Source organism: Nuphar pumila, chromosome 5 (genome assembly GCF_984573655.1).
Source record: "Nuphar pumila chromosome 5, dmNupPumi1.hap1.1, whole genome shotgun sequence".
NCBI classification, from domain to species: Eukaryota; Viridiplantae; Streptophyta; class Magnoliopsida; order Nymphaeales; family Nymphaeaceae; genus Nuphar; species Nuphar pumila.
The window spans coordinates 116,581,049-116,594,111 of record NC_143253.1 but is presented as its reverse complement, the minus strand read 5'-3'; the positions used below and the strand labels follow the sequence as shown (position 1 = coordinate 116,594,111).

At 36.7% G+C, this 13,063-nt stretch overlaps 1 protein-coding gene across 3 annotated transcripts in view; it reads left to right on the top strand.

Moving 5' to 3' along the window:
• Window positions 1–13,063, top strand: part of TOP3A (topoisomerase 3alpha) — a 148,529-nt gene that overhangs the window by 67,694 nt on the left and 67,772 nt on the right. For all 3 annotated transcript variants that reach the window (XR_016431952.1, XR_016431951.1, XM_090006501.1), the window contains exons 12-13: window positions 6,670–6,759; window positions 11,153–11,257. Coding sequence is in view for 1 of the 3 variants with exons in the window: in XM_090006501.1 (XP_089862627.1) it covers window positions 6,670–6,759; window positions 11,153–11,257 (195 nt within the window). In the remaining 2 variants the exon portion in view is untranslated. The remainder of the gene's footprint in view (window positions 1–6,669; window positions 6,760–11,152; window positions 11,258–13,063) is intronic.

Here is a 13,063-nt window from a genome sequence, read left to right as displayed (position 1 = left end):
GGGGTTTTCACTTTACTTTTGCATATAGTGTTGCAAACTTAAAGAATGAACTTTAAATAAAAATAAAGAATAAGAACAGTGTAATATACATTCTGGGATATCTCATCTGGAGTATGAGAATCTTTGGATATCCGGTCTTGGGAAGACTGTGAGGATACAAAAACTCCGTGTGCGTTGTTGCCCCTGAACCCGATATTGAGGTTCTTCTCCTGGCCACGGTTTTAGGGAGAATCCGCCACTTTACCCGGGAGTGGTGTGTTAGTCACAGCTGTGAGTTTATGGTACCAAGGAAGTGACACTTGTGGGCGTGGGGTGTCTCTTGTGTCCCCGACATTAGATGTGGAGGTCTAATGTTCCGATGGATGATGCTGTTTCCTGATATCGGTCGAGAGCTAAGTGGGAACCAGTAATAAAATACAAATTGTGTGTTAAGCTACCCTGGGAACCTACTTGACTTCGGGGTTTGTACCCGTTTGGTGTATCCGCGGGCCACGGTAATTAAAAAGAGGAACTTAAAGATGTCTGCATCTAATAGGGCATGCATATGGAAAGATGAAATTTAAATGAAAGATAACAGAAGCATTGCACATAATCATGCATTTTTCTGTTATGTATTAGATGATGCATGTTTGAATCATTCCTGATATCATGACATCATTTGGTGGTAGCATACGCTTTACTGTGTGAAATCATGCTGAAAGGTTTAGTTATTTAGTTATTGATTGTGACCTTGCTTTACTGTTCTTAACTGGTAAGTATATGCAACTGTTGGTGGTTATATATATTTGAATGTTGCAAAATTTATATCTGTATTCAATCAAATCACTGCATGAAATCTTATTCATGTTCTTTCTCTCACCTGTTTCTTTAGAAGTAGCTGTGCTCAGACACCCTACTTTGTTGGTTTTTCACAGGTAATGGTGAACAGTGAAGTTGGAACATGCATCTGGGGATGGATGAGTTACACTTGGGCTTGTCAGCTTCAGAGGATAGATTGGCTTGTTCTTTTGTCATTCAGTTCTTTTATTTTCTGCAATTGTTACTTTACTTTCAGTTGAAGAAAACCTTGTCTTTGAAATTTTCTTACTCATTAATAAAAGAGTTTTAGTTGATTTATATGGATGATAATTGCAACTTCGTTTGTGGTGGATGGGCTATCCAATGGAAAGTGGAACTGTAAGGACCCCAGATCTCTGAGAAGGTTTCCGCAACTCTTAGAAAAAAAAAATATTCCGCATTTTAAAGGGTCTGGATTGGGGTCGTTACACTCCGGGCCTATAGAGTACAACACGTCGCTCAGTAAGGAACACCTTAACGAAATAGTTATACACAGGTGGAGTTATTTTGTTTATATGAATGCACATTTAAATTTTTTAATCTTGACAATAAAGCATGAAAAACAATGTAAGTGCAAATTAACAATTCTAAATCCCTATAGCTACACAATCAATAAGAAATCCAAGTTGAAAATTGAAATCCAATATAACACAAGGAAAATATAAAATAAACATTCTAAATAGATAAAGTTAAGGACATGATGTTGATCTTGTCTCCATCAGATACAAGTTGGACTATGTCCATGAAATGTCATGGTGTGTCTGGTGTTGTGACACAAGACACACATGTTAAGCGAACATTCCATGTGATGTAGAGGAAAAGACACAGCGAACGAAAGAAATACTCCCAACAGCAACCTCATAAAGAAACATAAGGCCACTTTGCATTGATACAAATAAGGATGTCTGACACTGTTCTCCTGTGAAGCACCATTAAATAATAGATTTTTTATTAAAGAATATTGAGTTCCTTTCTAACCAACATCTTTGAATCTTAATCCATCCTTTTCCTATGATTCACCATCCTTCAGCCAACATCAACATTCTAGGATTATAATTTGTTGGCATGTACAGATGGGTACTTGTGAATGTTGTTGAGGCTCTTATGGTATGTTTCATTTAATCTGAAAATGGCATGTTATGTTTGCATGTTAATTTCGAGGTTGGTTATGTGCATTAGACCTGCATGCTTGTACACTTGTATACTATGCTTAACTGAAGTGTGAATGCACAATAGCTCTTATGTGCACGTGCATTCGTGTAATCAATATGTTTTGCATATAAGTAATTGCATAAATGCTCACGTGCATAAACTAGATACTCTGCTGAAATTAAAGTGTTGATACATGGTTGTTCTCTTATGAATGAGCATACGCGAAATTGATATTCTGTTGCATGTAAACAATTGCATGAGTGTTCACATGCTTTAATTGAAAGGATTCAGGATTTAAAGCATGCAATTGGCATGAATACATGTATTAAATGAAATCATGCATTGGATATGAAAGTGTGTATTGAGTGAAAGCATGCAATTTATATAAAGTTGTGAACTCATGCGCATGTGTTTGAATATTGTTGTTTTATGCACATCTCTGAATTGACATGCATGATTCTGCATCGAAAAGCATGTGATATATAATGAATGCATTGGCATGCTCCTAATGATTTTTGCATATGAATGCATGGGTGATCAAAGTAGATCATCATGGGCTGTGGGATGCCTTGAGCCGATGTGCTCCTTGCTTTACATGTTTATGCGTTGCAAAGATCATATTTGATATTGTGGTTTTAATTGCACTGTTTTATTGTTGCCACGGGTGGTAGACCTTGAAGAGCTGCGCATGTTGACTTGCGAGCTTATGATTGCGTATTGATTTGCAAATTTATGGAATTGATTTTAATAACATGATAAGAAAGATAACAGTGCAATTAACGATCCTTTGATGTTCCTTCTACAGAAAGATAATATTGAGCTTAGCGGTTTGGGGACCATGAGGATACAAAAACTCCGTGTGCATTGTTGTTACTTCTGAACCCGATATTGAGGTTCTTCTCCTAACCACGATTATAGGGAGAGTCCACCACTTTGCTTGGGGGTGGTGTGTAGACACAACTTTTGTTTTGGTATACCAAGAAAAGTGACTTGTGGATGCTAATGTACCTGGTGTCTCCGACATTAGATGCTGTTTTCTAATATTTCGGTGGATGATGCTGTTTCTTGATATTGGTCGAGGGCTATGTTTGGAATCCAGTAATAAAATACAACTTTATGTTAAGCTACTTTGGGAACCTAACTTGATCTCGGGGATTTTACCCATTTGGTGTATCCGCGAGCAACGATGAATAAAAAGATAAACTTAAATTGTGTGCATTTAATAGGAACATGTATATGAAAAAGAAAACTTGACTGAAGATAATAATGTGTTGATATATATGCATTGAAATCATGTATATTCCTGCTATGCATTAGATCATGCATATTTACTTGTTCCCTTAATTGCGATATATTGAAGAATGCATAATGTTGTTTCTTAATGCATGTTAAATGTCTTAATGCTTAAACTGTGATCACTGTTATTTATTCAATGTTCCATCGTGTTTAATAAATGTTCCCTATTGCATGAATGGTTATTTGAATTATGAATGCGTTATATTTATGTCTTTCTAAAATATTGCATGAATCTTATTTATATTCTTTTTACTTATTTGATTCATTAGAAGGACCTGCACGCAAGATTCTTTGGATTCAGACACCCTACTTTTGGTGTTTTTCGCAGCTTCAGATGCCTAGTGGGGAGGACTTGCGTTTGAGAAGAATAACGAGGGGACTACACTACTACATGACAGATTCTTTGAACGACGTGACTCTTTCCTTTTGTCTTTCTTTTGCTTTTTTTACTTTCATTTACTTATGTGTCAGATTCTTTACATTTGAATAAATGAAGTTTGGTTTGATTTTAGTTTGGTATGAAAGATGAGTATAAGATCCCTTGTGGTGGTGGTCGTGTTTAACTGTAAGGCCTCGGGTCTCTAGAATTGTTTCCACACTTGTTAAAAAAAAATTTGTCATGTTTTTATGGGTATGAGTTGGGGTCGTTACATTGTCAACTATGAGTCGGACTAGTCGGTGCCCCAATTAAAAAAAAACATAGAATATATATATATAACATACTTTCTGCATTTCATTAGAAAAAACCACAGAAGCACAGTATCACATACATATATAAATAACATATTACATAATCAGTAATACTAAAAACATGCTTTCAAACTTTTATAGAAAAATTTACAAAAACTCACACATATAGAAACAAAAATCACACATATATATCTTACTTTTAGCCTTTAACAGAAAAATTCATCACTCCCTTACAGTTTTTAAAAAATATATACAATAATAAAAAATAACTAAATTGCCCACGCGCCTTGGCGAGGGCAGCTTAGTCGGTGATTAGGCACCCTAGTCGATGCATAGTCGGAAAAATTGGTACTATGTTACCGGGACACGCCACTTTAGGTGGCGTACCCATGTAGACACGGGCACTGGTACCAGACACACCATTTTGCGTCTTCTATATTATATTATATTTTAGGTATATAATATATATTGTCAGTATATAATATATTATATTCAGTTTATTTTGAATTTATTGTGTGTGTGTATATATATCTATGTCACAGGGATTCGGCTAGCAGGGTGCCGCACCCGCGTCGATGCGACTCGACGCGGGTGCGGCACCGGGTGCGGTCAACCCGATCCTGGGTGCGTTGACCACACCTAGGATCATTTAGGTCCATTTTTTTTTGGATTTTTTTTTAAAAAAAAAATTGCCCTATAAAAAATTGCCCTATTAAAAATTCCCAAAAATTGCCTATTAAAAAAAAATTCTGCTGACAGCAGCTGTCTGTCAGCTGCTGACAACAGAAAAACTAGGAACCTCCGACCCCCTTTATATATATATATATATATATATATATATACATTTTTGCCCCTGCCGCACCCTCGCACCCGGGTTTTTTGGAAGTGCCAAATCCCCGCACCCGCACCCATGTGACATATATATATATATATATATATAGCCGTGTCCTCGTACCCTCATTTTTTGGAATTGCCATGTTGTACCCTCCTTAACTGTACCCGCACCCGTGCCCAGGTAACGTAGAATTGTTACCTTTTAAGGTACCCACTTAAGAATTGCAAAGCCTAGGCATTTTACTTACGCCTAGACCGACTAGTCGGTGCTTTTGACTACATAGATAGTGCATCTTCAAGTGTCCAAAACACTCCCAAGGTTTAGAAAGATCTCTATGAATATTAATCCTGGTCTGCTAGGATTTGCTCTTCAACTTTAGAAATATATTCAACAATATAAGATGACTTTGGATCTTTGTAACATGGGCACTTCAAAATTCCATGACTTTGGATCTTTGTAACATGGGCACTTCAAAATTCCTTATATGCCTGTATCAACACGGGTATATATATATATATATATATATATATATATATATATATATATATATATATATATATATATATATATATATCCCTCACCCTTCTTTTGAAAAATACACGTGTTGTACCAATTGTATTATTGCCATACCACGTGATGATACTTGTATACATTTGACATGGCTTTGAATTGATATCACAGTTTTCAGATGGCCCATCTTACAAGACTGATTAAATTAAGAACGATGTTATGATTTTTTATGAGAAAACTAAACTATGATTTTGATCATAGTTACCGGAAGCGCCCCTAGAGGGGGGATGCACGCTTCTGAAGCAGGAAGTGCCACACTTCCCTCAAAAGGGGGAAGCATGGTGGAAACTCGCTCCTTATTTATGCAAAGCATGCTTCCTATTTGTGGGAAACTGACATGCTTCCCACTCGCTTCCCTTTCGTCTTCCACTCGTTTCCCTCTTGCTTCCACTTTGTTTTTTGTGTTTTTCGTGTTATTATTTATTTATTTTTGCTTCCCCTTCCCTTCCCACTTGTTTCCCCTCATTTCCTTAACGTTTCCTTTTTCGCTTCTCACACGCTTCCACAATTACTTCCAAAACGAATCTTGCTTTCATCTTCACACTACTTTTTATCACTCGCTTCCATGCTTCCGCTTCACGCATCACTTCCCGTATCCATTTCGTTTCCTGGTAACTGTGGTTTTGATTGCTGTCTAAGGCAGGATTAGCTGGTCAGATATCCTGATACGATTTCAAAGACATTAAGGGTAACTCATAAGTAGCTCTAGAGAACTATAAGTTTGAAGATGTATAGTAAATGGCTTAAATGGCAGTCATATGACATACTATAATGCAAATTTTTTTTTCGCGAGCATGATTCAAGTAAACAATCTTTAAGATTTCTTTTTTTTCCCACGATTTCAAAATAATCATGAACTGCCGTAACTTAAAATCTGACCCTAACTGCCAGGTTTTCTAAAGTAATAGTGCAAATGCAAGTGAGAACTTTCAGGTTTAGAACTAGGCAATGGATGTGTACATTTCAAATGTAATTAATAAAAGCTGAGTCATTTGCTGATATGACATGGAGAGATACTTGCAATAAAAGTGTGTACTCATGGGCAATGTTTATATACTACATGTATATGTTTGTTGGAACAAAATTTTCACACAGGGCATCTTTATTTGTTCATGTTTCTCTGTGAACGTTATGTTTCCTCTTGTGAATTTTTATGTTATCCAAAAACTTGTTTGCGACAGATAATTATCTTCTTTTCCTTTGTGTTGGCAAGTATCTATATTTACATGCAAGATATTAGTGACAGACTGCAACAACCATGAGGTTCCTAATACTTTCTGTCACTGCAGTTCCTGCCAACCACTCTGACACTCGATTCTGGCATTACAAGACCTCCACCTCTTTTGAGTGAATCTGATCTCTTAGGTTGTATGGATAAGGTGGGAAGCTTGTTGAAATTTTGTGTCCATATTTCATTCAGAATGTTGGCTGGACGTATACTGTTTGTTCCTTGGCTTTAATCATTTAAATGAATTACAAACATTTGCATCATGACTACACTCTACATGCTTATCTCTCTGTGTCCATGATGGTGTTTGCCTGCACAACATGTTCAACTCCTCAGCATTTGACACAATTTTGTGTGGTAGAATCCATGAAACTAGTAATTTCATAATGACCAGCCTTGATATATTAACCACATTTTTGGTAGAAAATCAGGTTAGTCATTGGTTCATATGCTACATGATGCAAATATGTATCAAATGGTTCTCTTGAATGTCGCCATTCTTGAGCTCATATACTATAAATATTGAGCTTCATCTGTTGTTTAAATGATCTTTTCTATGTATATGTTAAAGAGCTAGATAACTTGTATAGCTTGTGATTGGTAGGAATGCTGTCTTAGCCGACAATATGGGTACCTCTTTGGATCATAGTGATAAAGATGTATATATATTTTGTTTGTCACTCTAATAGATGTAATGTCATAATTAGTGTTGTCAGCTATGTCACACGGACTCTTCTAACAGGGCACCACACCCGCATCCATGTGGACGCGACACTTGGACATGGCTTCCTTTGTGTCAGGTGAAGTCAACCACACTAAGGTCTATTTTTGTCCAAAAGTAGATTTGGTTAACCCTAACTAAGTCCAGTTATATCTATATTATGTATATAAATACATAAATGTACACCTATGTCACATGGATGTGGGTGCGGGGATGCGGCACTTCCAAAAAACCCAGGTGCGGGTGTGCAACAAAATATATATATATATATATATATATATATATATATATATATATATATATATATATATATATATATATATAGTCCAAAAGTTGGACATAAATGAATCTGGGTGCGTTGACTGCACCCAGGGTCGGGTTGACCACATCGGGTGCGGGTGCGACACCTAGTTAGAGAATCCTTGTGACATATAGTGCAAAAATTTTTTTCTTGGCAATTTTTTTTAAGTCTGAAAAATTAGACTAAAATGACCCTGGGTGCGTTGACCGCACCCAAGGTCGGGTTGACTGCACCCAGTGCCTCACCTGCACTCGAATCCGCGTCGCGTTGCGTCGACGCGGGTTCAGCACCCTGCTAGCCGAATCCCCGTGACATAGATGTACACACATACACGTAGTGTTAACTTAAAACTGTTCAAAATTATATATATACCCTCCCTGCACCCCCACACCCAAGTTTTTTTAAAGTGCCAAATCACTGCATCCGCATCCGCATCCGCATCCGCATCCGCATCCGCATCCGCACCCGCACCCGCACCTATGTGTCATAGGTTGTCAGATGTAAGGTTCATAGTTATCAGAATCCAAAGTGGGTACAAGAAGCGACAAACAAAGAGAGAAAGTAAGTATTAAACAGAATGTGAAGTGTGAAGCGTGAAGCTCTTAAGTCTTACCAAGCATTGAAGAATCATGTAGGAAGTGATAAAAGGAAATGTGCTAGAATCTATGTCACAGGGGTACTCCATTTTGACTGCCGTTCTGTATCCCTTTATATACACATCATATTGGAAACTTCATAGAAATGGCCGTATCCTCGTATCGACAGCTGTATCTATAACATAGGCCAGAAGCTAGATTGCAACAAAAGTGGAACTCAATAGGAAACAACATGGAAACAAATAGGAAGCAGGTGGGAAGCAAATATAGGCCTTGTTATGTTGAGAATGACATATAATAATATGAAAAAATAAGATGCCATGTGGAAGCGAATAAGAAGAATAGAAACCAAGGTGAAAGCGTTTCTGAAGAATAAAAAGCAAGGTAGAAGCGACTGGGTACACACTTCCCATTGATGAGATGTGAGTTTCATCATGCTTCCCCTTCATTGGGGCAACATGGTGTGTAGCACCCCAAAATCCAAGACTTGTAACTTTTTATGAAAAGTTTGAAAGCTTTGAAAACATTCGTTTATCAGAGTTTTTAAATAGTAATTCAGCGGAAAATAGTGTTTAAAAAGCAAGTCGATGAACTCTGGGTGTATTACAGCGCAAATTTTCTCTTTCACAACGGATTTGCAACACCGTACATTTAAGAAATCAAATAGATTATGAAAATGAATTTTCTTAATAGTTTAAGACTTGTGCAAAGAAGACATTTTCAGGAAAACTTTTATGCAAATTTACTGAAATGTTCTCAGGAGCGAAACGTCAGGGAAAGAGTCTCATCTTGATCTCATCACACCATTGTGTCATCGCAGTCGGAAAACATCACCTGCCCATAAAATGTGTCAGTTTCACGAAAAACTGGTAGGTGCACAAGTGAGACAATATAGAACTGAAATAAGCAATTTAGAGCAAAAGAAAAACACAGCACCACCACCGAATACCCAAAAGACAAACACAGGAAAACCTACCTTTTTTCGGCGAAGTGGCTGCGACAAACACGAGGGAAGGTCGGCCGGCCTTGACAGCAACACCACTGGAGAAGATGTCGGCATCTCTTGCGAGGGCTTCGAGCAGCAGGCTGGAGCTCGATCCGAAGGGCAAAGAGGAGTCGAGGGGGAGGTGAAGACCGAGAGGGAGAGATACAAAAAGATGAGAGGCAGAGGGAGATGCAGAGGGCATCGGTTGCTCCTGCTGGCGCACGCAAAAACGAGAGGGAGATGGGAGGCTGAGGGAGATGCAAAGGGCGGAAGAGGGGCGAGACCCCCTCCCCCCCCCCCTTTTGAAGAGGAGCAACTCCCCTCCCTCTCCTTCCGAAAAGGAAGGAGGGCTAGCCTTTCCCCCGACGGCTCCGCACCGCTCCCCTTTGCCAAAATTGTGTTAGGGTTCTTTCAGAACCCTAACCATGATTTCCCCTTTATCATTACCAGTAGCGCAGCTCGGGTCCGGGTCCGAAACCCGCGACCCGCAACTCGGGATCCAACCATGTGTTGGGTCCGGGTCTTGCTTAAAATGTGGATCCACAGTTGGATCCAAATTCCCTACCTAGTTTTTTTTTATTTACGTATATATATATATATATATATATATATATTTAATAGGTTTATATGTATAAGAGGTTGCACTTAGGTATGGGTTCTGGATCCGGAACTTGGATCCATGCCCAAATCACCCAAATTACGCCTAAAATATTAAAATTTTTAATGGAAAAATGCGGTTATTACATGGCTTGTAGAGCCTCGCGTCCGTCAGGTAAGTAGTTGATTATAATTTTGATAATTGGTTTCTAAATTTTTCTTAGTTTATTTTCCTGAGTAATTAGTTATGAATCTGATGATGTTCCATAGCTAGAGTAGGGTTTTGCTAAATTTTAAGGAGAGACTCATTAAAGAGAGTTGGTGGGAGGAGAAAAAAGTCAAAAACACCCCTCCAACCAACTTCTCAATATTGATCCATAATAACTGAATCTAGATTCACACAAACACAAAAGAAAAATTGATATAAATTCTTATTTCTTTCATTATATTGTATTTTTTTAAAACTTCAGGATTCCGATATTTTCTTGAGATTTTCCCAAGAAAAATCACTTATTGAAAAAAAATACTCCAAGAAAACCCTCGGCGAGAAATGTAATGAAATCAAGCGGAAAGCAAACCATAATGTGCATAAGCACAAGAACAAGTCCTACAAGGGACAATACAAATGCCAAAGGCAATACAAAAACACCCAAGTACATACAATGGCTACAAATATGCTAAATATGCATGAGTACAAGTCCACAAAGCGACAATACACAAGCCAATCAATGGCAAATACATGAGATCATAAGAGAAACCAAAGAACATGCTCAAATGAACACAAAAAACATAAAAAATAATAATCTTTATTGCGATAGAATGCATAGGAAAACATTACTCCACAAGAGTGGGTTTTAAAGCATTTATATAGGCATTACAAGAGGCCATATAATCGTTGTGGAGATCCCAACGACTATATTGGACAAAGTCTAATGTACCCTCATATAAGAGGGAAATGACAAAAGATACAAAAAAATGTACAAAGACAAAACTGCCCCTGATGGGCAGTACTTATTACATGTATACAAATGGCCAAAATGCCGCTACATGGGAAAAACCTATTACAATAAAAAATATATATAATACATACATATACGCTCGTATATGACCATATATATATGAATCAATACATTTTAACAAGAAATTGCCTTGAACTATACAGGTGACGCTCATGGCGTGCTCTTCCCAACAACTGTCCAAAAAGGAGAAAAAGAAAAGAGAAATGTTTTTTAGAAAACCTCTAACACAGTTCAATAAACCTTCTCTTTTTCCACTTATTATGTGCCTTATTCAAGCTTATGTCTGTACATGTGCTATTTATTTATCCATTGTTCTATTGTTCAGGCAGGTATTGGCACAGATGCTACAATGCATGACCATATTAAAAAGCTTCTTGATAGGTTTTATGCGGTGAAAGATTCGAATACTCGCTTCTCGCCAACACATTTGGTAATTACAAACTTGATTGTGCCTATGGAAGAATGAACTTTTAAACTTTGTTTCTTTTCCCCATGTATCTTTGAACAATATTTTGAGTTCAAACATAAGTATATGCAAGCCAAAGCCTGAGGTTCATAGCTTCATAGTATGTCTTCCATTTTAAATTTTGTAATAATTATATGCATGCATTTTTTGTGCAATGGTAATGTTAGCTTCTGCTTATGCCTTTCAGTTGCATATTTGTATTCTACCATTTTCCTGATGCGGTTATTCTTACCATTACATGCTTGCTGATATCTTTACCTTATTTTGTATTTTTCATATGTTTTTGTGGTTTAAGCAAGATATTCTTTTCTTTAACAGTCTTTCTTGGAAGGTATCATGGTGAATCCACATCATTAAGTTCCAACATCTTTTGCAAATCCTGAATCAGAATATACACTATAGGTTTCCTATGTTTAGTGCCATTGATACATGTTGAATGTATCATCGCTTCAGTTGCTTGATGTTGGCTGCTGATGTGAGCACCATTCTGCTTAAAAGGATTTATCATATAAAAAACATTGGCTTTTTCCTCTTTAGAATTGGAACCTCTACATTTATTTATTTAAAATCTGACATTTTCTAGTGAGAAACAGTTCCTTTTATTTCTAAAATTCTTCATACTAGGTTTCTTTGATTTATTAGACATGGAGTTCTTTTGTTTTGAGTTTCTATGCACAAGATTATTCTCTGCTTGGTGATCTTCTTTTATGTAATATTTTGCATGCTTTCAAGTTAGCCAGTTAATCTCCTTTTTGAGCAAGTTTGCTTGCTTTTCCTATTTGAAGTGACTGTCGTTGTGCAACTCTTATATTTGTTAAAAATATAAAAATTGATTTCATGCTTTTCTTACTTTTATTATGTGATACTTTTTTCCTTTTGTATGGGTTGACATTTGACAAGAGGTGAACTTTGGTTTAACTTTCTTTTGTTTTCACGTACTAGAGTCATGTAAAATTTGCTGTTTTTTTTTTAAATTTCCATTTTTGTTATCTGTTTTTTCTTTTATCTAGGTTGTCTATTATCTATTTTGTAACATATTTTAGTTAGACATGTCTGAAATTAGTTTAAAAAATATGAGAAAATATTTAACTATTTTTTAAACTATTAGTGTCTTAAGATATTGATGACCATAGCAATATGATTCAACATGAGTACATGCTTTAAGGATTGCTCATATGTGGTAAGCTATTGATGCTTGTGGCTTGGGGGTTGAATGAGCATGACCTTAGTTTCCTTGGCCTTTCATTCAAGTCCATTTTATGCATGCCTTTATTACTGCTCACAAAAAAACCACAGTGAGACAAGAAGCAAGATAAACGTGGTGTGGCATGCATCTAAATAAGGTAATTCCATGTGAGTGTACTTTTTGATAATAAAATCACACACACATATGCACACACCTGTACATATAGGAAATATGTTGGATACAATTGTTTGTAACTTTGTATGTACAAACGACTTGTTTTTTGGTCAATCTGACCCCATGGATGTGATCTACATGCTCTGTTTCTAGTGGGCATCAACAATTGGATCGTTTTATCCCAACACTGGAGCAAGATTTTTTGGCAATCAATAGTTACAAATGAATCAAATATGGATGTGTCTGCAACTGTGCATGTGTGTTCAAGATCTATATATGTTGTTCTTGAATGTAAATATATTTTATTGTTTATTAATTTTTGGTTATTGACTTTAAAAGCTATATACATTTGTATGATGTACAATACCATTACCTTTGACTTATATATAACGCTGTGTAAATATTTGCAT